A 26335-nucleotide genomic window follows, 5' to 3' on the forward strand; every position below is an offset into this window, starting at 1 on the left:
GACCTCTTTCATTTTTTTCAAGTTAGGGATTTTATTCAAAACAAAACCACACTTTTGACTGATCCCTACAAATCTGACATAGAAAGAGGGGTACTAAGGGCTAAGAGTACACTCCCTGTCAGTACTCTATATCACCAATTGGGAGGTGCCACCTCAGATGAGTCTGATCGACTCTGCAAGATGTGGGAAAGAGAGCTGGGTGTTGAAGTTTCTTCAGAGGCATGGGAGGATATTTGGGAGAATGCAAGGAAGATATCAATTTGCAATAGGACCCATGCTTTACAGTTGAAAATTCTCCACAGGGTCCACTGAACCCCAGACCGTTTGTCAAAATTTAAACCAGGGGTATCTTCAGTATGTCCCAAGTGCAAATCTGTATGGGTACTCTTACCCATTGTCTTTGGTCTTGTGACAGGCTTCAAACATATTGGAGCGCTGTGGCGGGTGCAGTGGAGAGGATTTTAGGTGTAGGGGTGGAGAAGGATCCTATTTCGCTCCTTTTGGGCCTACCTATTGTATTTCCTGCAGACTCGCATAAGGCAAAACTTTTCAATATTCTTACATTCTGTGCAAGGAAGAATATCTTGCTGGGTTGGATATCAGAAAACCACCCAGGCCTGTCGGGTTGGCGGAAGATTGTTATGGAGCATATTCCCCTGGATTTTCTCACCAATATGGTACACCACAAAACTGAGAATTTTTACAAGACATGGCAACCCTTTTTGAAATACCTGGACACAGATTTATCTGCCACACTAACAAGGACTTTTATATAGCCGTAATGATTGTGTTTCATGAGTCCAATATCCAGGGAGGAGGAACTGTGAATGTATGAGTATTTCGTTTGGCTGGACTGAGTTATTACTATTTATTTGTTTGTTGTTAGGTATTTATTTATTTAGTTAAATAGCTAGTTTAGTTTTTTTTTAAATTTTATACTTCTCTATATATGTTTATACATTTGTATAGGAGAGTGGGCTGGGGAATTTTTTTATTAATTGGGTTTAGTTTTGTACTATTTTTATACTGTTTTGAATTGCATTGTTTTGCATTTGTTGTAATATTTAAAAATCTATTTTTTCTTAATAAAAATATATTATAAAAAATAAAAAAAGAAGCCATTGAAATCTGCAAAGTAAACGAAAACAAATTACATCTCCTGATTATTTCATCACATTTTCACAGTCAGGAATTCCAAATATGTGACTGTTCTTTCTCTGTAATTGGGTCAAAATCCGGAAATTCTTCCCTGACTGGAAGTGGGCTATAATGGTTCTGGAAGGAAACTCTCAGGATATTATGATTTAGCCATAAATACTTGTCAAACCAGTGACACAAATATGCTCTTAATGATGAAAAAAAGACAAAGATCATGCACCAAATCCATCTTCTAAAAAGCTATCAGCTCAAACTGCCAGATCCCAAAACTTCACCAGTACAGGAGCAGTTGCTTTCATTGCTCAGGCATTTGAGTGCAGGAAATGGGACGGCTTGGTGAACTTGTGCATGATGTTGGTGAGGCCTCTGCTGGAGTACAATCGTCCTGCTATAGGATGGTTATTATTACATTGGAGAGGTTTTAGTCAAGATTTACCAAGATGTTATCAGAAATGGAGGCTTTAAGTTATAATAATAGACTGGATAGGCTGGAACGTTTCTCAGTGGCGTGTAGGAGGTTGAGAGGTGACCTTTTCGAGGTTTATAAAATCATGAGGGGCATCGATGAGTGGAGTAGCCATGGTCTTTCCTATTACGTGTTTTTATACTTCAGCCAATTGACTGTGATACAAAATGGAATGCTCGAAACCGGAAATAAAAATAGAAATCGCTGGACAAACTCAGCAGGTCTGGCAGCATCTGTGGAAAGAAAGCAGAGTTAACATTTCAGGTTCAATGACCCTTCTTCAGAACTCTATGGTTATGACTTTCACAATTCAGCTCCAAGCTGCAGCTGAGGTAACAGTGAAAGCTCCAATTCCATATCCTGGAATCTCAGCCTGTTCTTGTTCCACCAGCTACTGCTAAATGTAAGAAGGATTTGCAAGTTGTTTCTCAAGCTTCTTGGACGAGATATGAGCACAATTTCCTTAGCTATCAATTCCGCAAGTGCGACTTGATTCAGGGACAGGGACATTTCCAATGGACCACAAAGTCTCCACTTCCCCTGGATAGTTCCAGTGAGTCAGTTTCCATTTCAACAATTTAATCCCAAATGAAAAATTATTGGTGCGACATAACATCCTCTGGCGGTGAGCGGTACTGCGGGGAACAGGGAGCTCGGGGATTTCTGAACCGCGATGTTATAGATAGTACAGGACCGCCACCGTCTGGAAGTAAGTGGTACTGCAGCCAAATATAATTCAGGGACAATCACAGCGAGTACTGTAGGCGGTTCGGCCCCAAAACTAAAATGCTGCGTATGCTAGACATCGGTGATAAAAATCATAGAAAGGTTGCAAATCTTCTGCGGACTAGACAGCATCTTTGGAGACCGAAGCAGACCTACCGGTAATATTTTGAGTCCGTTGTGAGTCTTCCGGGTGAGTTCAGGAAGTTCTGAACAATCACCTGATGAAGGAGCGGCGCTTCGAAAGCTAGTGCTTCCAATTAAACCTGTTGGACTATAACCTGGTGTGAAGCCAAATGTCGAAAACCGGTCATCGCCGGGGAAATCACATGTGCTGTCCATCGCAACCACCAGATGGCGATGAGGTCCATGGAAAATATCAACAAACATTGACAGACTGATCCAGAAACAGAACATCAGTGAAATCGTGAAAAAAATCCTGAGATCGCCTTTGAGGTAATAAATAAATTTAAATACATAATGGATTAACAAAGCAAGCAGAGAAGGGCGCGGATTGGAGTGGGGAAAAGGGGTTTTGAAATCCGAAACAGAAGCAGAAATTGCTGGAAAAGCTCACAGGTTCTGCAGTGTCTGTTCTGAGGAAGGGTCACTGGACCCAAACTGTAAACTCAGATTCCTCTCCACAGATGCTACCAGAGCTGCTGAATAATTCCACAGTTCTTGTTTTTGTTTCTGATCTACATCATCCGCAGTTCTCTCGGAGTTCAAAATCCATGTCTTCTGATTAAATGGCATGAGGATTCTTGGTTGAAATGAAACTGGTGGTGACCAGAATTGTACACTGTATTCTAAATGCGGCCAATGGTTATCACTTTCTCTCTCGTATTCTTGAGATTTCCTTTCACATTTCTCTGGTGAAAACAGACACAGGCATTCTCTGTGTCTGCCAGTTCCTCGTTGCTGATAATCAATTCACCAGACAGTCACACGCAGACACACACAGACACACACACACAGACACACACACCCATACACACACACGCGAAGACACACACACACAGACACACGCAGACACACACACACGCAGACACACAGACACACACACGCACACACACAGACACACAGCAACACACACACACACACGCACGCACACAAGGACACACACACGCACACACACACCCATACACACACATACACAGACACACACACACACCCATACACACACACACACACAGACACACACACGCAGACACATGAACACACAGACACACACACGCAGACACACGAACACACAGACACATGAACACACAGACACATGAACACACAGACACATGAACACACAGACACACACACACGCAGACACACACACAGACACACACACGCAGACACACACACAGACACACATGCACGCAGACACACACACAGACACACACGCACGCACATACACACAGGCACACACACAGACACACACACACACACACACCCATACACACACACACACGCAGACACACACAGACACAGAGACACACACACATACACGCAGACACACACACACAGACACATACACATGCAGACACACGCACACAGCAACACACAGACACACACACACAGACCCACACGCACACACAGACACAAACAGCAACACACAGACACACACACACACGCAGACACACACACACACCCATACACACACACAGACACACATGCGCACACACACACGCACACACACACCCATACACACACATACACAGACACACACACACACCCATACACACACACACGCAGACACACACACACGCAGACACATGAACACACAGACACACACACGCAGACACACGAACACACAGACACATGAACACACAGATACACACATGCAGACACACACAGACACACACACGCAGACACACACACAGACACACATGCACGCACACACACAGACACACACGCACGCACATACACACAGGCACACACACAGACACACACACACACACACACACCCATACACACACACACACACACGCAGACACACACACAGACACAGAGACACACACACATACACGCAGACACACACACACAGACACATATACATGCAGACACACACACACAGCAACACACAGACACACACACACACAGACCCACACGCACACACAGACACAAACAGCAACACACAGACACACACACGCAGACACACACACACACCCATACACACACACAGACACACATGCGCACATACACGCGCACACAGACACACACACACGCACACACACCCATACACACACACACCCACACACAGACACACACACACGCACACACACAGACACACACATACACACGCAGACACACACACACAGACACACACACATGCAGATACACACTCACAGACACACACACGCAGACACACACAGGCACACACATACACACACACGCAGACACACACACACACACACGCATGCACACACACACACACACACCCATACACACACGCAGACACACACACAGACACAGAGACACACACACACGCCCATACACACACACGCAGAGACACACACGCAGACACACACACACAGACACACACATACACACACACGCAGACATGCACACACACACCCATACACACACACGCAGACACACACGCACACACGCAGACACACACACACACGCGCAGACACACACACACACAGACACACATGCGCACACACACGCGCACACAGACACACACACACGCACACACACCCATACACACACACATGCACACACATAGATACACACAGCAACACACAGACACACACGCACACACACACACACAGCAACACACAGACACACACGCACACACACAGCAACACACAGACACAGACACACGCACACAGACAGACACACACAGCAACACACACACACACAGACACACACGCACAGACACACAGCAACACACAGACACACACACACAGACACACGCACGCAGGTACACACAGCAACACACAGACACACACACAGCAACACACACACACACCCATACACACACATGCAGACACACACACACACGCAGACACACACGCAGACACACACACAGACACACACGCACACACACACAGACACACACGCGCACACACACACAGACACACACAGCAACACACAGACACACACACACACCCATACACACACACAGACACACACGCGCACACACACACACACAGACACACACAGCAACACACAGACACACACACAGACACGCACACACACACAGACACACACAGCAACACACAGACCCACACACACAGAGATACACACACACACACGCAGACACACGGACACACACGCACACACAGACACACAGCAACACACAGACACACACAGACACATGCACACACACATGACACACACAGCAATACACAGACACGCACACAGACACACATAGCAACACACACACACGCACACAGACACATGCAGACACACACACACAGACACACACGCACACACACAGACACACACGCACACACACACACACACACGCAGATTTAAAAGGGACATGACTGACCCACTGTGATAAAAAAAAACTTCAAAAGGAAACTTGAATCTTAGTAAAATGGCGTTTCTAGGATTAATGACACAATCCAGTGCCCCTGTGCCCACAAGCCACTGAAGGCCTGAAGTGTACCCAAGGACCACATCTCCAATCTCCAGGGACCCCCTGGGCACTGAACCAGCCGAGGAAGAGGTTCAGACAGTCAGGACAAACACCCCCCTGCACGGAGAATGGGGACCTCCCCTCCCCCATCCAGTGACCCAGTGTGTGGGATCTTCCCCTTCCCCCCACAGAGAGGGTCTTTATTTGAAAGATGGGATAAATCCCTCATCCTCCTGGATTGTTACTCTCTGGGAACAGATTTTCAGAGGCTCTGTGTTCAGATACGGACTGAAGTAAGGATAGAGTTTCTCAGTGAATGTCCCAGTGAAAGTGTAGATATGGCTCTTGTTCTCTGAGTTATAAAAGGACACCTTCCCTCCCTCATAATCCAGACAGACTCGGACCTTCCTCGGACTCACACTCAGCTCTAACCATTTCCATGGTTTCTCACCAGCCCAGTATTTATTCCCCTCTCTCAGCACCAGTGCCCAATACCCATTACCTGGATTCAGGAAGATTTGCCCCTTCCTGTTGATGGACTCCTTGGCCACACCCATATCCCACGCAGTCTTATTCCCCACCTCCACCTCCCAGGAATGTTTCCCTGATGTGAATCCCTCTGATCCCAGGACACTGACACAGTAATCAAATCTCTCCGGATTGTCGGGAAGCTGCTGCCGATTCCTGGTGTATCTCATGGTGCTCAGGTCCTCAGACAGGAGAAGGGCAGGATGGGCTGTATTAGGGTCCAAGGTGACTGGAGCTGGGAACAGAGGGACAACAATAAAATGTTAGTCACACTCACTGTAACTCTCACAGCCGCTTAGTGACTGGGAACATCAGCAACGATCCAGGATTAGAAATTCATCCCCAGGGAAGGAGTTAAACAGCACTTGGGATAGACCCTGCAATGAGGCTGAGGAAACCCCGTTACAGAGAGAGGGTGGGACAGAGAGAGAGAAAGACAGTGTGTCACAGAGAGAGAGAGGAGAGGGGAGACAGAGAGAGGCAGTGTGTCACAGAGAGAGAAAGGGAGAGGGAGAGGGAGAGAGATGAGATGCTGTGAGGGAGAGAGAGAAAGAGGGAGAGAGGGAGAAACAGTGTGTGTGACAGAGAGAAAGAGGGAGAGAGGGAGAAACAGTGTGTGAGACAGAGAGCGAGTGAGAGAGGATGTGTGTGACAGAGAGAGGGGAACTATGTCTGGGCTAAATACGGAGAAGGAGAGAGACGGTGAATTTGACAGAGAGATGCCGAGTGTGACAGAAACAGAGATGGAAAGAAATGGTATCTCTGACAGGGGGAGAGAGAGAGAGAGAGAGACGGTGAGTGTGACAGAGAGAGAGAAAGAGACAGTCAGTGTGGCAGAGAGACACACACACTGTGTGGTTTCAGGGAGAGGTGTGTGTGATGTAAACAGAGACAGTGAGTGTGATAGAATGAGAGAGTAAGTTGGCGAGAGTATCAGAGAGAGAAACAGATGGTTTGTGTGATAGAGAGAGAGGCACAGCAGTTGTGACAGACAGAGAGAGAGGCAGAGAGTGTGACAGAGAGCGATAGAGAGAGGGATGGTGAGTGATAGAATGAGCAGGACTTTTCCACTTAATGGTAAGGTCCTGGGGAGTGTTGCTGAACAAAGAGACCTTGGAGTGCAGGTTCATAGCTCCTTGAAAGTAGAGTTGCAGGTAGATAGGATAGTGAAGGAGGTATTTGGTATGCTTTCCTTTATCGGTCAGAGCACTGAGTATCAGAGTTGGGAGGTCATATTGTGGCTGTTCAGGACATTGGTTAAGCCACTTTTAGAATATTATGTACAATTCTGGTCTCACTCCTATCGGAAGGATGTTGGGAAACTTGAATGGATGCAGAAAAGGTTTACAAGGATGTTGCCAGGTTGGAGGATTTGAGCTATAGGGAGAGGCTGAGTAGGCTGGGGCTATTATCTCTGGAGCATCAGAGGCTGATGGTGACTTTATACAGGTTTATAAAATCATGAGGGGCATGGATAGGGTTAAAGAGATAAAGTCTTTTCCCTGGGATGGGGAACCTGAGGGGCAAACCTTTTAGAACATAGAACATAGAACATAGAACAATACATCACAGAACAGGCCCTTCGGCCCACGATGTTGTGCCGAACTTCTAACCTAGATTAAGTACCCATCCATGTACCTATCCAAATGCCGCTTAAAGGTCGCCAATGATTCCGACTCTACCACTCCCACGGGCAGCGCATTCCATGCCCCCACCACTCTCTGGGTAAAGAACCCACCCCTGACATCTCCCCTATACCTTCCACCCTTCACCTTAAATTTATGTCCCCTTGTAACACTCTATTGTACCCGGGGAAGTTTCTGACTGTCTACTCTATCTATTCCTCTGATCATCTTATAAACCTCTATCAAGTCACCCCTCATCCTTCGCCGTTCCAACGAGAAAAGGCTGAGAACTCTCAACCTATCCTCGTACGACTTCCTCTCCATTCCAGGCAACATCCTGGTAAATCTTCTCTGCACCCTCTCCAAAGCTTCCACATCTTTCCTAAAGTGAGGCGACCAGAAGATTAGATTTTTTTTAGATTACTTACAGTGTGGAAACAGGCCCTTCGGCCCAACAAGTCCACACCGACCCGCCGAAGCGCAACCCACCCATACCCCTACATTTACCCCTTTTAACCTAACACTCGGGCAATTTAGCATGGCCAATTCACCTAACCCGCACATCTTTGTGACTGTGGGAGGAAACCAGAGCACCCGGAGGAAACCCACGCAGACACGGGGAGAATGTGCAAACTCCACACAGTCAGTCGCCTGAGTCGGGAATTGAACCCGGGTCTCTGGCGCTGTGAGGCAGCAGTGAGGCAGAACTGCACACAGTACTCCAACTGTGGCCTAACCAAAGTCCTGTACAGCTGCAACATCACTTCACGACTCTTGAATTCAATCCCTCTGCTAATGAACGATAATACTCCATAGGCCTTCTTACAAACTCTATCCACCTGAGTGGCAACCTTCAAAGATCTATGTACATAGACCCCAAGATCCCTCTGTTCCTCCACCTCACTAAGAACCCTACCATTAACCCTGTATTCCGCATTCTTATTTGTTCTTCCAAAATGGACAACCTCACACTTGGCAGGGTTGAACTCCATCTGCCACTCCTCAGCCCAGTTCTGCATCATATCTAAGTCCCTCTGCAGCCGACAACAGCCCTCCTCACTGTCCACAACTCCACCTATCTTCGTATCATCTGCAAATTTACTGACCCACCCTTCGACTCCCTCATCTAAGTCATTAATAAAAATTACAAACAGCAGAGGACCCAGAACTGATCCCTGCGGAACTCCACTTGTAACTGGGCTCCAGGCTGAATATTTACCATCTACCACCACTCTCTGCCTTCGACCGGTTAGCCAGTTTTCTATCCAATTGGCCAAATTTCCCTCTATCCCATGCCTCCTGACTTTCCGCATAAGCCTACCATGGGGAACCTTATCAAATGCCTTACTAAAATCCATGTACACTACATCCACTGCTCTACCCTCATCCACATGCTTGGTCACCTCCTCGAAGAATTCAATAAGACTTGTAAGGCAAGACCTACCCTTCACAAATCCGTGCTGGCTGTCCCTAATCAAGCAGTGTCTTTCCAGATACTCATAAATCCTATCCCTCAGTACCCTTTCCATTACTTTGCCTACTACAGAAGTAAGACTAACAGGCCTGTAATTCCCGGGGTTATCCCTATTCCCTTTTTTGAACAGGGGCACAACATTCGCTACTCTCCAGTCCCCTGGTACCACCCCCGTTGCCAGTGAAGACGAGAAGATCATTGCCAACGGTACTGCAATTTCCTCTCTTGCTTCCCACATAATCCTAGGATATATCCCGTCAGGCCCGGGGGACTTGTCTATCCTCAAGTTGTTCAAAATGTCCAACACATCTTCCTTTCATGCAGAAGGTGTTGTGTGTAAGGAATGAGCTGCCAGAGGAAGTGGTGGAGTCTGGTACAATTACAACATTTAAAAGGCAGATGGATGGGTATATGGTTAGGAAGGTTTTCAAGGGATATGGGCCAAGTGCTGGTAAATGGGACTAGATGAGGTGAGGATAACTGGTCGGCATGGATGAGTTGGACCGAAGGGTCTGTTTCTGTGCTGTACCTCTCTATGATTCTATGAGTGAGCGAGTGAGAGAGAGAGAGAGAGATGGTCCATTTGACAGAGAGAAAGGAAGAGAGAGACGGTGTCTGTGACAGAGTGAGAGACAATGACTGTGATAGAGTGAGAGTGAGAAAGAGAGACAGACAGAGCGAGACAGTGTGTGTCATAGAGAGAGTGAGTGAGAGAGAGAGAGAGAGAGAGAGAGAGATGATATGTGTGATAGAGAGAGAGAGATGTATATGTGTGACAGAGATAGACAGTGAATGCTGTGGTTCTGTTCGCTGAGCTGAAAGTTTTTGTTGCAAACGTTTCGTCCCCTGGCTAGGCGACATCATCAGTGCTTGGGAGCCTCCTGCGAAGCGCTTCTTTGATGTTTCCTCCGGTGTTTATAGTGGTCTGTCCCTGCCACTTCCGGTTGTCAGTTTCAGCTGTCCGCTGTAGTGGTTGGTATATTGGGTCCAGGTCGATGTGTTTGTTGATGGAGTTTGTGGATGAATGCCATGCCTCTAGGAATTCCCTGGCTGTTCTCTGTCTGGCTTGCCCTATGATAGTAGTGTTGTCCCAGTCGAATTCATGTTGCTTGTCATCTGCGTGTGTGGCTACTAAGGATAGCTGGTCGTGTCGTTTCGTGGCTAGTTGATGTTCATGTATGCGGATTGTTAGCTGTCTTCCTGTTTGTCCTATATGGTGTTTAGTGCAGTCCTTGCATGGTATTTTGTACACTACATTCGTCTTGCTCATGTTGGGTATCGGGTCCTTCGTTCTGGTGAGTTGTTGTCTGAGCGTGGCTGTTGGTTTGTGTGCCGTTATGAGTCCTAGGGGTCGCAGTAGTCTGGCTGTCAGTTCCGAGATGCTCCTGATGTATGGTAGTGTGGCTAGTCCTTTTGGTTGTGGTATGTCCTCGTTCCGTGGTTTTTCTCTTAGGCATCTGTTGATGAAGTTGCGCGGGTATCCGTTTTTGGCGAATACCTTGTATATATGTCGATGACACGTTTGTAATCATTAAAAACACGGAAATAGAAAAAACACACCGGATCATCAACGCCACACTCACAGGAATCCGATTCACGAGAGAAGAAGAAAAGGATAGCCAACTCCCATTCCTAGACGAGATGGTACAGAGAACACCAAACGGAGAATTCACTACAAGGGTATACAGGAAAGCCACACACACAGACCAAGTCCTAAACTATGAAAGTAACCACCCCAACACACACAAACGAAGCTGCATCAGGACACTATTCAAAAGGGCCACAACACACTGCAGTACACCAGGACTCCAAAAAGAAGAAGAGGAATACCTATACAAGGTATTCGCCAAAAACGGATACCCGCGCAACTTCATCAGCAGATGCCTAAGAGAAAGACCACGAAACAAGGACATACCACAACCAAAAGGACTAGCCACACTACCATACATCAGGAGCATCTCGGAACTGACTGCCAGACAACTGCGACCCCTAGGACTCATAACGGCACACAAACCAACAGCCACGCTCAGCCAACAACTCACCAGAACGAAGGACCCGATACCCAACATGAGCAAGACGAATGTAGTGTACAAAATACCATGCAAGGACTGCACTAAACACTATTTAGGACAAACAGGAAGACAGCTAACGATCCGCATACATGAACATCAACTAGCCATGAAACGACACGACCAGCTATCCTTAGTAGCCACACACGCAGACAACAAGCAACATGAATTCGACTGGGACAACACTACTATCATCGGGCAAGCCAGACAGAGAACAGCCAGGGAATTCCTAGAGGCATGGCATTCATCCACAAACTCCATCAACAAACACATCGACCTGGACTCAATATACCAACCACTACAGCGGACAGCTGGAACTGACAACCGGAAGCGGCAGGGACAGACCACTATAAACACCGGAGGAAACATCAAAGAAGCGCTTCACAGGAGGCTCCCAAGCACTGATGATGTCGCCTAGCCAGGGGACGAAACGTTTGCAACAAAAACTTCCAGCTCGGCGAACAGAACCACAACAACGAGCACCCGAGCTACAAATCTTCACACAAACTTTGAACACTTATAGACAGTGAATGACAAAGTGACAGCGAGGGAGACAGTGAGTGCGACAAAAAGACGTGGTGTGTATGACAAAGAGACAGACGGAGAGAGGGAAAGCGAGGGAGACAATGATTATGACAGAGGGACAGAGATACAGGGAGAGAGACACGGTGATTGTGACAGAGAGAGTGAGAGAGGATGAGTATGTGACAGAGAGAGAGTAGGAGAGAGAGGGAGAGTGATGGTGAGTGTGACAGTGTCACAAAGTTGGTGTGTAAAAATAGTAAAATTGTAAATGTATTGAAAAGCAGAGTGTGGGCCCTTTCGGAGGAGAAGTGCTCTTTAAGCTTGGAGTTCAGCAGAGAAGGAGGTCTGTGTGCAGCTGTGGGAGACAGACTGCTCTAAAATGGAAACATGTTACTGTTGGCTTTGTTCACGGGCACCTGAGGTTTGCTGCTGTTTTGACGACAAGTCGAATGTGACCAATTAATTTAAACCAAACCCTCTGCCATTCAAAATCCACTGAATTTAAAAACTGATGGTGTTTACAGCCTGAAACCAATCACGTTGTGAGAATTTGGTGCATCATCAGGAATATTGAAGGCAGGGTTTTTTGAAAATTGAGACAAGCCAAATGCCATAGAGAGACAAACCTGACTTTGACACAATATGATGAAGCTCTCTAACAAGGACCCATCAAATGCACCATTTCCAGCTCCAAATCCTCACCGAAGACTCATCAAAAGAAAGGTGTTTGTGATGTGAGGTCAGCAGAAGGAAGATCGGAGACAGCCGGGAAGACATAGACTGTGTAATGTTGAGAGACTAAGTTTAATTTATTGCTCTTATTAACTGGATTTATAAGTGGGAACTGTGTTATTGAAACAGCATTCATTCCAGTAGAATTTAATTCAATTAGGGAATAGTTAGTAATTCTGTTAATTTGTTCATTGCTGGTGTTAGAGCAATACATTGTCAGTGTGTGTGACAGAGAGAGAGAGATGGTGCATGGACAGAGAGACAGCGAGAGAGAAAGTGACAGTGCGTGTGTCAATAGAGAGGATGTGTGTGACATAGAGAGAAAGAGACTGTGTGACAGAGAGAGAGATGGTGCATGTGACTGAGACAGAGAGAGAGAGAGAGAGGTAGGGAGAGAGAGAGTGAGAGAGAGAAACATTGTGTATTTCACATAAAACAGATATAAAGAGATGGTGTGTGTGACTGAGAGGGAGAGAGAGGGAGAGATGGTGTGTGTAACTGAGAGGAAGAGAGATGGTGTGTGTGACAGAGAGAGAGGGAGAGATGGTGTGTGTGATAGATAGAGACTTAGTCTGTGTGACTGAGAGACATAGACAGAGGGTCACAGCAAGTGTGACATAGAGAGAGAGGATGTGTGTTGAAAGAGAGTGAGAGAGAAGGTTTGTGTGACAGAGAGAGAGAAAGCAAGAGAGACGGTGTATCTGACAGAGACGATGAGAGAGAGAGAGAAAGGGACGTTGTGTGTGTCACAGAGATAGAGAGAGAGAGGGTGATGGCAAGTGTGACAGAGAGAGGTTGTGTATTACAGAGAGAAAGAGAGTGAGATGGTGTGTGTGAAAGAGGATGAAAAAAGAGAAAGAGACAGTTTATGTGACAGAGAGAGAGAGAACAAGATGGTGTGCATAACAGTGATGGTGTGTGTGTCAGAGAGGAAGAGAGAGAGAGATAGTGCATGTGACAGGGAGAGAGAGAGAGAGATGGTGTGTGTGACAGAGAGAAATAGAGAGTCAGAGATGGCAAGTATGATGAAAAGAGAGAGGTTATGTGTAACAGAGAGAGAGTGAGATGGTGTGTGTGATAGAAGGTGAGAGAGTGAGGTGATGTGAGTGACAGAGGGTGAGAGAGTGAGGCGGTGTGTGTGACAGAGGGTGAGAGAGTAAGGCAATGTGTGTGACAGAGGGTGAGAGAGAGAGGCGGTGTGACTGACAGAGGGTGAGAGAGTGAGATGGTGTGTGTGACGGAGGGTGAGAGAGTGAGGTGGTGTGTGTGACAGAGGGTGAGAGAGTGAGGTGGTGTGTGTGACAGAGTGAGGTGGTGTACGTGAGATGGACGGTGAGAAAGTGAGGTGGTGTGTGTCACACAGGGTGAGAGAGTGAGGCCGTGTGTGAGTGACAGAGGTGAGAGAGTGAAGTGGTGTATGTGATAGAGGGTGAGAGGGTGAGGCGGTGTGTGACAGAGGGTGAGGGAGAGAAAGTGACCGTTTGTGGGACAGAGGCAGGACAGATACTGTATGTGGCAGCGAGAGAGAGAGAGAGAGAGATTTTGAGTGTGATAGAGACAGAAATAGAGAGAGAGAGAGAGAGAGAGAGAGAGACAGAGTTGTGACAGAGAGATAGAGAGATGGTGTGTAACACAGAGAGAAAGAGAGAGAGGAAGATTGCAAGTATGACAGCAAGAGTGAAGTTATGAATGACAGGGAGCGAGAGAGTGAGTCATTCTGTGTGACAGAGGGTGAGACAGTTTCTTCATGAAGAGAGAGGGACAGTGGATGTGACAGACAGTGAGTGTGACAGAAGGAGAGCGAGATTGTGTGTGTGACATAGAGAAAGAGAGAGACTGTGTCTGTGACAGAGACGAAGAGAGATTGGTGCGTGTGAAAGAGAGTGACAGTGAGTGTGACAGAAAGAGAAGGATGGAGACAGCAAGTGTGACAGAGGGAGAGAGAGGGGTGATGTTTTTGACAGAGAGAGAGAGAGAGGATGTGTATGACAAAGAGAATGAGAGGCAAGATGTGACAAAGCAAGAGATAGAGAGATGGAGAGTGTGGCAGAGAGAGGGAGTGGGAGAGACAGGGAGGGAGATAGTGAGTGTGATAGAGAGAGACAGGGTGTGTGTGATATAGAGAGAGCTTAAGGAGTGTGTCAGAGTGAGAGAGACATAGAGACACGGCGAGTCTGACAGAGAGAGAAAGAGAGAGAGAGTGTATGACGGAGAGAGAGAGAGATGGTTTTTGAGAGAGAGAGAGACAGTGAGCGTGACAGAGAGAGATAGAGTGTGTGAGACGGTGTGTGATAGCGAGAGAGAGATGGATGCGTGTGAAAGGGAGAGACAGTGAGTATGACAGAGAGAGGGTAAGAGATAGCAAGTGTGATAATAGAGAGAGAGAGATAAGTGGTGTGTCTGACAATGGGCAGAGTGAGAGAGAGAGAGAGAGACTGTTTGCATGACAGTGAGAGATAGGGAGACAGTGAATGTGACAGAGAGAAGGAGTGGGAGAGGGAGGGAGAGACATGGTGTGCACAATAGAGGTGGTGTATGTGACAGAGAGAGAGGGATGGTGTGTGTGACTGAGAGAGAGAGAGAGGGAGAGACAGTGTGTGTGACACAGAGAAAGAGTGAGAGTGAGATGGCAAGTGTGACTGAGAGAGAGGGATGGTGTGTATGACAGAGAGAGAGAGACAGCGACAGTCTGTGAGACTGAGAGGGAGAGAGATGGTGCATGTGACAGAGACAGAGAGAGCAAGTGACGGTGCGTGCGACAGAGATACAGACAGACAGAAAGAGAAGATGTTTGTGTGACATAGAGAGAGAGCGAGAGACTGGGTGTGTCAGAGAGAGAGATAGGAGAGAGGTGATGGCAAGTGCGACAGAGAGACAGGGGTTGTGTATTACAGAGAGAGAGAGAGAGTGACGCAGTGTGTGTGAAAGGCAGTGAAGGAGAGAAAGAGATAGTTTATGTGACAGAGAGCGAGAGGGGCAGAGGGATGATGTGTTTGATAGTGGGAGAGACAATGAGTGTGACAGAGTGAGAGAGAGAGAGGAAGACAGTGAATGTGAAACAGAGAGAGAGATGATGTTTGTGATAGAGAGATGGTGTGTGTGACAGAGAGAGAGAGTGACAGTACATCTGACAGGGAGAGACAGTGCTTATCATAGAGAGATAGAGAGAGACAAAGAGAGAGACAGACAGACAGACAGACATGGTCAGAAGGTCACACAATACCAGGTTATTGTCCAACAGGTTTATTTTGAATCAGAAGCTTTCGGAGTGCTGCCCCGTGACGAGGTGCAGACTAAGACGGTGTGTGTGACAGAGAGAGGGACTTGCAGACTGGCCCAGCTCTGGGAGCTGTCCACCCCAACAAGGCCTTTTATCTGGAAGCTGCAGCCACTGACATCAGTTTAAGGGAAGTCCTTCAGTTGGAAACAAACAGTCACTTGTGGCCTTTAGTCTCTGACCATGGGCGGCATGGTGGCACAGTGGTTAGCACTGCTGCCTCACAGCGCCAGAGACCCGGCTTCAATTCCCGCCTCAGGTGACTGACTGTGTGGAGTTTGCACATTCTCCCCGTGTCTGCGTGGGTTTCCTCCGGGTGCTCCGGTTTCCTCCCACAGTCACAAAGATGTGCAGGTCAGGTGAATTGGCCATGCTAACTTCCCCGTAGTGTTAGGTAAGGGGTAAATGTAGAGGTATGGGTGCGTTGCGCTTCGGCGGGTCGGTGTGGACTTATTAGGCCGAAGGGCCTGTTTCCACACTGTAATGTAATCTAATCTAATCACAATCCGATCTGACTGCTGTTAGACAGAATAATCAAAGAAGGAACAGGATCTTATGTTGGAGTTTTGTGGAAGATGGATAAAGATAAACAGAATGTTGGGTCAATGATCCACAAAGGGAGGTTGAAGAAGCAATGTCCCTTCGCAATACTAGGAGTGTCCAGCAGGTGGAGCAGGTCACTGTGACTCTGTGATCAGTCAATTCTGTATTTTCAGAGAAAACTGATTGAAGTGAAATCTTATCAGTTACAAAGACAATTAAACATTTATTTGTGAATACACAGCTCTCTTCTACTCATAAATATGAGAGTTGTTGAAGAGCTGGTGTCAGTAAGCTCACACCCACCTGTATTAATCACTGTCAGCATCTTTTTCCACACTCTGTACTGCAGGGAGCCAATGTACTTGTCCACATTTATTAAAGGGTAAACCTTCTGTGGCTCTGGGAGAGTTAGCTTCACTCTGAAACAGGAGACAAAGGTCAGTGTTGGGTCATTCCAGGGTGGAAGAGGGATATGTTAGAAATAAAAATCAAATCAAGGATGTAAGCTTTACCTTTGCTTTGTATCCAGAAATTTCTGTGGAACAAAACCATTTTTACAGTTAGTGTTTCGAGAATATTTTATGACAAAGAGTAAATTTCCAGACTGGATTCCCCAAAACATGAACATTTTAAATTCAGGAAGTTATTAGGCAGTGTCTTCCTGTCCTCCCTAGACTGAGTTACTCCACAATATTACAAATTACTGGATCTTATTGCACAGAACAACTCACAGAGATACAACCGAATTGGAATATCTTCATGGATGTAAAATTGCTGGGATTAGTTTATTGTTTACAGAGTCACTTTAATGTTTACTTCCCTGTTATAATGTGTGTGTGTCCTGAAGACAAATGTTTCTGGGAATCTACACCAGGATTGTCCCATAGAATTCACTGACCCTCATGGAAAGAGGGTGAAGCTGCACTTTTAGTTTTATGTTCAGCACCAGGCATCATCAGACAGTCTCCGAATCTTTGTCTGCAGTCAGGTCACTCTGTGTAACCTGAAACCCTGAAGCATACAGACTGAAATATAATGTCAGGGACACTCACTGTGAGTCACTCTGAGCTCAATGACCAACCAGCTGAATGGCAACTCCATTGTCAGAGGGACTGGGTTTCGGCTGAGCTGTTAAACTGAGGTTCCACACTCTCTCCCCATTGAATAGTGTCACTACATACTGAGGTTCTACCTGTCCCCGGTGTTGGGAAGGATGGGCCTGGCCTTGCTGCTGTGGAATGCTCCAAGTAGTTGGACTGTTCCCCATCACCGTCCTTCACGGAGACATTTACAAAGAGAAACACCTTTCACCACAATCCATCAGGAAGTGGTCAGCACGTAGCATCCTTGATACCCTGAGGGAAAAGGAGAGGCTGGATCCTGTCGGGGTGAGAGAGGGCACTACCTGTGAGATCCTTCATGTACACCCGGTCAGTCTGTGTCACCACACGCTGCCCTCGAAGTGGCTGCAGGGAGTAGAGACTGTCACACATCTCCTTCTGGAAAGGGCCTTTGTAAAGGAAGGCTGGAGGAAGATGCAGTGGTTTGTGTCGAGGTCCATCCAGAGCAGCTCCCTGATGCGGGACTCTGTGCTCTATGGTCTGTTCCCCGAGGGACACACCGACACAAACAGTGACTGTGCCTGGAGGACCATCAACGCAGTGAAAGATGCTCTTTGGTCCTCCCAAAACTTGTTGGTCTTCCAAACAGAGTTGATCTTGACTGACTGTTGCAGACTGGGACATTCCAAGGCCCAGGACTACGTGCTGAGGGTCACATTAAACCTTGGGGCAGCTGCCGCCCAGGCACAGTGGGGAAAGACCACTGTCTGAGGGCTTTCTATTGAAGTGAATCCGTTCAGTTATCAGTCCTTCCTGGAGCCTCAAATATATGTAAATCTAGTCTTGGACAAGTCACAACTGCCTTTGGTTTGTTTGGTGGATAGAGTCAAGCTCCAATGTTTGTTGTTTCTCCATATGTGACTATACAGAACCAAACTGCTTTACTGCCTGTGTATATAAAGGTAGCTTTATGAATAAAGTATATTTTTTGAATTTAAATAACAGGTGAACTGAGTAGATCCCAAGAGGAACACTGGAGCTCTCCCTGTGTCCTGGTCAACATTTATCCCTCAGCCCACACTGGCACCACAGACGGTGGTGTTGCCATAGTCTTACCAGACCATAGGGCTGCTCTCTCATTGGGGAGAGATGACTGGTGGTGATTACCCTGCGGGCCACCATACCTCAGACAAGGGGAGAGGTTGGGAAGGAGGGTCCGTCATGGTAACCTCAGACAGTGATGGGAATTGAACGCTTGCTGTTGGTATCACACTGCATCACAAACCACCCCCTTCAGCATTTCAATACACAACAGAGAATTACCAACATTAAGTTCTCAGGGGCTCACTGATCACAGTGGAAATTACAGAAAATCATATTGATTCTGATATAAATGGTTGTCATGTGGGGACACACCCCTCCCATTGTCTGAACATGTCCCTATTTAACTGCTGAGAGAAAGCTCGATCTGTCTGTGTATCTGACCCTGTGGAGAGTTCTCTCTCCTGGACAGAATCATTCCTGTTCCAGCCAGGGACACTGTAAACATGTTACAGCCTGACTGGACCCTGCACTGTCGGTCCCAGTATCTGATCAGCAGCTGGACTGGAAATGTACCCTCAGGGGAGAATGGTCTGACCATCCTGAGGGTTTCTCACTCTTTATGAAGCAGATTTTCCTCATGGTTTCAGCTCATTACAATGTTCCCCTGTAATATTTCCCTGTAGATTGTGTCATTTCCATGTTGAAGACAGCAGTTAGTGCTCTTGGGTGTGAGACAGAGAAAACCCAATGTCCCAGGTCATTGGCGTGCTGTTACTCAGTGAGGTTTATACTCTATATTTTAAGGACAGAATCTGCAATTCATCATCACAATCTCAAAGAAAAGAGGCAAAGGGAAGGAAAATAAATAGTTACTGTTAAAAATGTGATGCTGTCCTGTTCCCTCAGCTCTTGATCAATATCCTGAACAGTGAGTGAAAGGGATGAGATTTCCTCTGTTATCTTTGCAATCCTCTCCTTCATCTCCTGACTGCGTTTCTCTTTTTCCAGTTTCAGATCTTCCAACACAATCCTCTCTTCCTCACGGAGAAACTGATGAAGTTTTTCAAATTCATCTTTAATCTGTATCTCTGTTTTTACGCCTTGGTCCTTTGGGAAATAATAATCAGATTGAACAAAAACAAATGAAGAGTTTTAAAATACTGTTCAGCCTGAGCAGTCATAGAGTCATAAAGATGTAGAGCACAGAAACAGACCCTTCAGTGAGACCCATCCATGCTGACCAGATATGCAAAATTAATCTCATCCCGTTTGCCAGCACTTGGCCCATATCCCTCCAAACCCTTCTGATTCATACACCCATCTCGATGTCATTTAAATGTTATTCTTGTCCCAGCCTCCACCACTTCCTCTGGCAGTTCATTCCATACATGCACCACTCTCTTCACAGGTCCCTTTAAAATCTTTCTCATCTCATCTTAAACCTATGGCCTGCAGTTTTAGCCTTCACGACCCTAGAGAAAAGACCTGGGCCAATCTCTGCCCCCCATGATATTATTTACCTCTATAAGGTCATGCCTCAGCCTCCAATGCTCCAGGGAAAACAGCCCCAGCCTATTCAGCCTCTCCCTATAACTCAGTTCCTCCAACCCTGGCAGCACCTTGTAAATCTTTTCTGAAGCCTTTCTCGTTTCACAGCATCTTTCCTGCAGCAGGGAGACCAGAATTGAATTCCAGCGTATTCCAGAAGTGGTATAACTAATATTCTGTACAGTCACAACATGATCTCCTCACTTTCCCAATCTGGTCAAATCCATGATGTGTAGAAACATCTTCTCTGGATGCACATTTTCAAATCCTATTAGAATTTTTAAAACTTCAAACAGGTTAGCCTCAGTCTTCTCTTTTCCAAAGAAATGACACACAACCTGTTCAATCATTCCTAAAAGTGCTCAATTCTGATAGAACATAGAACATTGCAGCGCAGTACAGACCCTTCAGCCCTCGATATTGCACCGACCTGTGAAACCAATCTGAAGCCCATCTAACCTATACTATTCCATTTTCATCCATATGTGTATCCAATGACTATTTAAATGCCCTTAAAGTTGGCGAGGCTACTACAGCTGAAGGCAGACCATTCCATGCCCCACATATTCTCTGAGTAAAGAAACAACCTCTGATATCTGTCCTATATTTATCACCCCTCACTTTAAAGCGATGTCTCCTTGTGCGAGCCATCACCGTCTGAGGAAAAAGGCTCTCACCGTCCACCCAGCTAACCCTCTGATTATCTTACATGTCTCAATTAAGTCACCTCTCAACCTTCTTCTCCCTCATGAAAATATCCAGGTTAGTTCATGCAATATCTATTTATAATATGGAGACTGGAATTCCGCACAGTGCAATTCTGAATGGTTACAATTCTGTACAAAATATAGAACAAAGTAAGATCACAACTACCTGAATGTGGGACAATGTTTTCTCATAGTCACTTTTGACACTTTCACATTCCTTCTTCTTCTCCTGAATTGGCTTCAGGGAAGTTTCCAGTTCTTCCTGAACAAAACCATCAATTAATTAGCACATTTTCAGAAATACATCCCCCAAAAATGAAACATCATTAAATTGAGATTCATATTTGCACAGACTCGGGTGATTGGGGAAATTATTAAATCAAGTGTGAGAAAAACATTCAGTCAGTTAGTGACATTTATCTGGGATTTGCTGCCTAGTTTGGTTGTGGAGGCATGAGAGATGTTGTAACCTGCAAGACTATGGGTCAGGGCCTGGAAGGTGGGATCAGTATGGGTGGCTCGTGTTTAACTTTGTATTTACACGGATTCAGAAATGATCAGCTGAATAGCCTGTTCCTGCCATAACTTTCTCTGGTTATATCAAATGAAGGCCATAAATGTTGCTTCATGGTGTTTGGTGTAACAAACAGAGCCAGAGAAGTGGTCAATGAAATTCATTCTGGAGAAGTGTAAGGTGATGCATTTGGAGAGAATACACAATGACTGGTCAGATACTGAGAGGTGTAGAGGCACAGAAGGACTTTGAAGAACACGTCCACAGATTCCTGAAGGTAGCAACACAGCAAGGTAAGGTTATTAAAGAGACAGATGGCTCTTTATTTTATGGCTAGTGTATAAACTGTAAGAGCAGGATGTATACATTTGAATTGTAGAAATCATTAATAAGGCCACATTACAGGAAGGATGGGCCCACACCACAGCAGTGTGTTACCATGGAGAATTGGACACAGAAGGAAAGATGAAATAAACCAGGCCTGTTTCCTTCGGGAGGGGGTTGTACTAAATTAAGAGAGGCGCCGTGAAAAATTGGATACGAAGAACATAACTTCCTAAGTAATGATTTCACTGATTGAGTTAGTGGAATTGCTAAAACATTTGAAGGGAACCAAGAAACCTTTTCACAGGGTTTGGAGTTCACTGCCTGAAAGTGTGAGAGAGACAGAAACACTTGTCCCAGTGTGGCGATGCTGTCACTTTAAGAGTGATTTTGTCCTTTTTTTTGAAGAGAGGTTGTAAGGCAGAGATAATGAACTAGCTACTGAAGACCTTGTGAGCTTGGGGTCATTGTTTTTTTTTCACAGGCTGAATGGGTGTGGTCAGCTCTCCTATTTCTGGATTTTGGTTTTTTCAGTAACATTTGAAGATATTAGGGTCTCAAAAGAAGCTTCAGTGAATGTCTCTTTGCTGCTACTCCCTCTGAATCTTCTCTTGATGTTTTTTCCTCCTGATTTAGAGAACTGCATGAGAGAATCTGTGTCTGAATTTTCCTTTGTTCCAAGGGATGTGTTTAGGGATGGTCCTATACTGGAGCAGTTAATTAGTAATAGTTGCTGCATTGATTATTTGGTTAAGTTTTCCAACAGTTAAGTTATTCTAAATGACTCTTTCATTGGTTGTATTTTAATGACAGTGTTTCAATAAGTTGTGTTTTGCTGAATGTCAAGTAGTTTGATCAGTTGCATCAGATCTGGTACAGACACTGTGTAATTGCCTTGAAATTTTGAAATAGTTTGGGTCTGGGCTATATTCTTAAAATGTTTGGAGGGGGTCTGGTCTGGCCCACAACAACATTTAAAACATATTCCAAGGCTCCAGAACAGAAGCTGGAAAGTGGGATCAGGACTGATGGCTCTTTATCTGCCAGCACAGATACAATAGGCTGAGCAGACACATTGGAGCAGGAGTAGGCCATTCAGCCCCTTAGGCCAGGCTGAGCCATTCTAGATCAGGGATGGTCATCTACATCAGTGCCTTTTGCTGCACTATCCCTTTGATCCCATCCCTATCTAGAAATTGCTGGATCTCTGTCTTGAACATACTCAGTGACTGACCTGCCACAGGTCTCTGGAGTCAAGAATTCCAAAACTTCACCACCATCTGAATGGTCTCCCTCTGTGCTGTAAACGTTTGTGTTTCTGTGGTTGTTGATGGTGTCTTCTGTTCCTGATTCATGGGGTTTCTGCTGAATTTCGTTCCCATATATCCCTCGTCTGCCTGACACCAGGCTCCCTGCACTAACAGCTCTGCTCACAACTCGGTCACAGCAGCAGCCACCCAGGAGGACAGCGGGACTCCAGCCTGGGAGTAGTCACTGTCACAGCAGATGTCTCCAATGGGTTATGGAGCAGTAAAGGGACGCAGCAGGTCCAGGGCTAATAGCCTGTCCAAGTGAGGCAGCCAGGCTGGTTAAAAGCACAGATGTGGTCTGAGACAGACAGGAGGGGGTTTACACAACAGGGGTGTGAAATGAAAAGGGCCAGATAATGGTGGGAAGGGGGAAAGGCATGGGCAAGGAAGAAAACTTAAAGGATGTGGTCGGAAGATGCAGAAAGGAGAGTGACACTGACGGGGACATGGTGGGGGGCAAGGAAGGGTGGGAATTACATGTTCAGAATGAGGAACTGAATGTGACAATGAGGGTGAGGGTGAGGGAGTAGGGGAGTTGGACAAGGGGCAGTGTCAGGGTTAGGCTGGAGTAGGGAACTGGATGGGTCTGGGCTCAGAGGTCAATGAAAATTCTGAAATAAGCACAGTGACCGGGGGGAGAGAGCGTAGCAGAGGGTGGGGAACAGAGGAAAGGATCAGATCATCAAGTATTGTTGGGGAAGTTAGAGGCGGAGGATTCATGTTGAAGGATTACAGTGAGAATTGAAGATTCACCATCTTCTCAGTACCTTCAAGATAATGTCCTTCACAGAGAATGCATGGGGCGAAGGGTGAGAGGCCTGAGCCCTGGAGACTCAGTTAATGTACAGCTACAATATCCCAAACTGACTGTAAACTGGACATTGTGTCAGCAATAAGTTATGGACTGAAGGCTCACATGAAGGGCTCACTAAACACTGCCATGAGATAGACTATCAGAACCCTGAACTCCCAGCCAGGTCACTCGATGCAGTGAGCTCCCTTTGAGGGGTGACTCCCATGCAGCAGCTTTGGGTGGATGGAGGGAGGGAGGAGGAGGCTTGGCAGTGCTTGCATATGAAGCCATGCAGGAGCCTACACTGCCCCGGGACTCTGGATCAGGAGGAGATGGTGATGGATCCCTTATACATGTTACTCTTTCCCAGGTTACAGGGCTGGGTCACTGGGACAGTGAGAGTCAGAGTGAGCTACGTGCCACATACATGGAATGCACTCTCGTGGTCAAGGTTACAACCTCCTTTCACATGGCAGAGTGAGGAAGAGGAGAAGCAGTCATGGGGTGTGCAGGATGGGCCGCTCCGTGTTGAGGAGGGGGGAGGGCAGGCTCTCACTCACCATGTCTCAAAGGTTAGGTCAACTGTCCTGAGGAGACTGCACTGTCAGCCATGGAGACCAGCTTCCTCCTGCTTCCCCCATCCGTCTGTCTGATCTGGGACCAGGAAACTGTTCTCACCTGGTACACGGCAAGTGGCCTATCTGCCTATTGATATCATGTGTGATATCTGAACTCTTGCTTCTTAATAAATGTCATAAATCTATCTTGGCAAGTTCTGAACCACTTGCTTTGGATAATTGGAGCCTCCTGAATGTTAAAGCTTCCACGTACTTGTTTTAAAACCTCTCCCTGGCCTTGTCTTCCCCATTTCTCTGGAATCTCCTTCAGCCTCACAATCCTATTAGGCACCTGCTCTCATCAAATTCTGAACATCCCTGATCTTCATCGCTCCCTCATTGGTGGCTGTACCATTAGCAGTCCAGGCCTGAGCTTCTGGAAGGTTCTCCCAAAATCTCTTCACCTTTCTCTCTGACTCTCTCTCTCTCTCTCTCTGTCTCTCTCTCTCTCTCTCCCTCTCTCTATCTCTCCCCCCTTAGGAGGATAAACCTCTCCCAGTGTGACCAAGCTTCTGGCCATGACCCTCATGTCACCTGATCTGGTTTGGTGTCTAAGTTCACTTCATAACATTCCCTTCAAGGGCCCTTGCAAGTTTTATGACATCACAAAACACTGATTAAATATACGTTTTCATTGTTGTTCTAAAGTAAAAATAATTCATCCAACTGCTAAGTAATTGAAGGGTAATTAGTGAAAGATGGTGAAACCTGAATCTCTGAATGTTCCCTGTTCAGGATTCCATTCTCTGTTTTCATCACCTACCCTTATCTAATTCTGGCCTCTTGAACATCCCCATTTTAATCACTCCCCCATCGGTGTCGCCACCTTTTGCATTCCAAGCCCTGAGCTTCTGCAATGTTCCCTCTCAGCCTCTCACTCTCGTCCCCTCTCTTTTTTCTCTTTCAGGAAGATAAACTTCTTCCTCTTTTACCAAGCTTCTGACCATTGCTCTAACATCACCTGATGTGACTCAGGGTCTAATGTAATTTTAGAACAGACCCCTGAAAAGCATTAGGATGTTTTATTAGATTAAAAGCATTGGATACTTATAAGTTTTTGTGCTCGGTGTAAAATGAAGTTCAGACGAAAGTGCATCTTTGACCCTCTGTGGTTTACCGGAAGGAAAAAGATTCGCGAAGTAGTTGAAAAATAACCAGTGTGAGACACTCAAACCTGAATCTCTGAATGGTCCCTTTTCACGGTTCCATTCTCTGTTCCTGTATTTTATTTTGCTCAGTGTCTCCTCACCTTAAACTCTTCAGCAGCTTCTTCCACTGGCAGCACCTCGTGGTTTTGATGACTTTTTGAAATCTGACAAATCACACAGATGAGCTGATTATCAGTTTTACAGAAAATCTTCAGTTTCTCCTTGTGTCGGCTGCATTCCTGCTGAATTTCACCACCTCTACCGCCTTTTACAAGTGTCTCCACGATGTTGGAGAGAGTGCGGTTGGGTCTCAGGCTCATGGAGGAAGTCTCCTTTCTACAGACAGGACAGCAGGCAGTGTCAGCTTTCTCCCAGTACTGGGTCACACAGGATCGACAGAAGCTGTGATCACAGTCGAGTAAGACAGGATCTTTATACAGATCATGGCAGACAGCACAGGAAAGATCAGCTTCCATCGTGAAGGATTAATCTCTGTGCTTTGTGCTCAAAGTAAAATGGTGATCAGTGTTCAGTGAAATACTTTCAGTTTCATTTCCTGATTCCAG

General features: G+C 46.3%; 1 protein-coding gene across 1 annotated transcript; it reads right to left on the reverse strand.

Annotated features, from left to right (window-relative positions):
• On the reverse strand, positions 1 to 26304 carry LOC122546052 (zinc-binding protein A33-like). The gene is made up of 6 exons (XM_087979188.1): positions 25871 to 26304; positions 21230 to 21325; positions 19682 to 19915; positions 17216 to 17238; positions 17007 to 17122; positions 1 to 6693 (listed from the first exon to the last, which is right to left on the reverse strand). The coding sequence occupies exons 1-6, from the start codon at positions 26243 to 26245 to the stop codon at positions 6131 to 6133; spliced, it is 1407 nt and encodes a 468-aa protein (XP_087835314.1). The 5' UTR covers positions 26246 to 26304; the 3' UTR covers positions 1 to 6130.
• Between the last annotated feature and the right edge of the window lie 31 nt (positions 26305 to 26335).

Source organism: Chiloscyllium plagiosum, unplaced genomic scaffold (assembly GCF_037043375.1).
Source record: "Chiloscyllium plagiosum isolate Xiang-an unplaced genomic scaffold, Cpla_swu_hap1 HiC_scaffold_35, whole genome shotgun sequence".
Lineage (NCBI taxonomy): Eukaryota > Metazoa > Chordata > Chondrichthyes > Orectolobiformes > Hemiscylliidae > Chiloscyllium > Chiloscyllium plagiosum.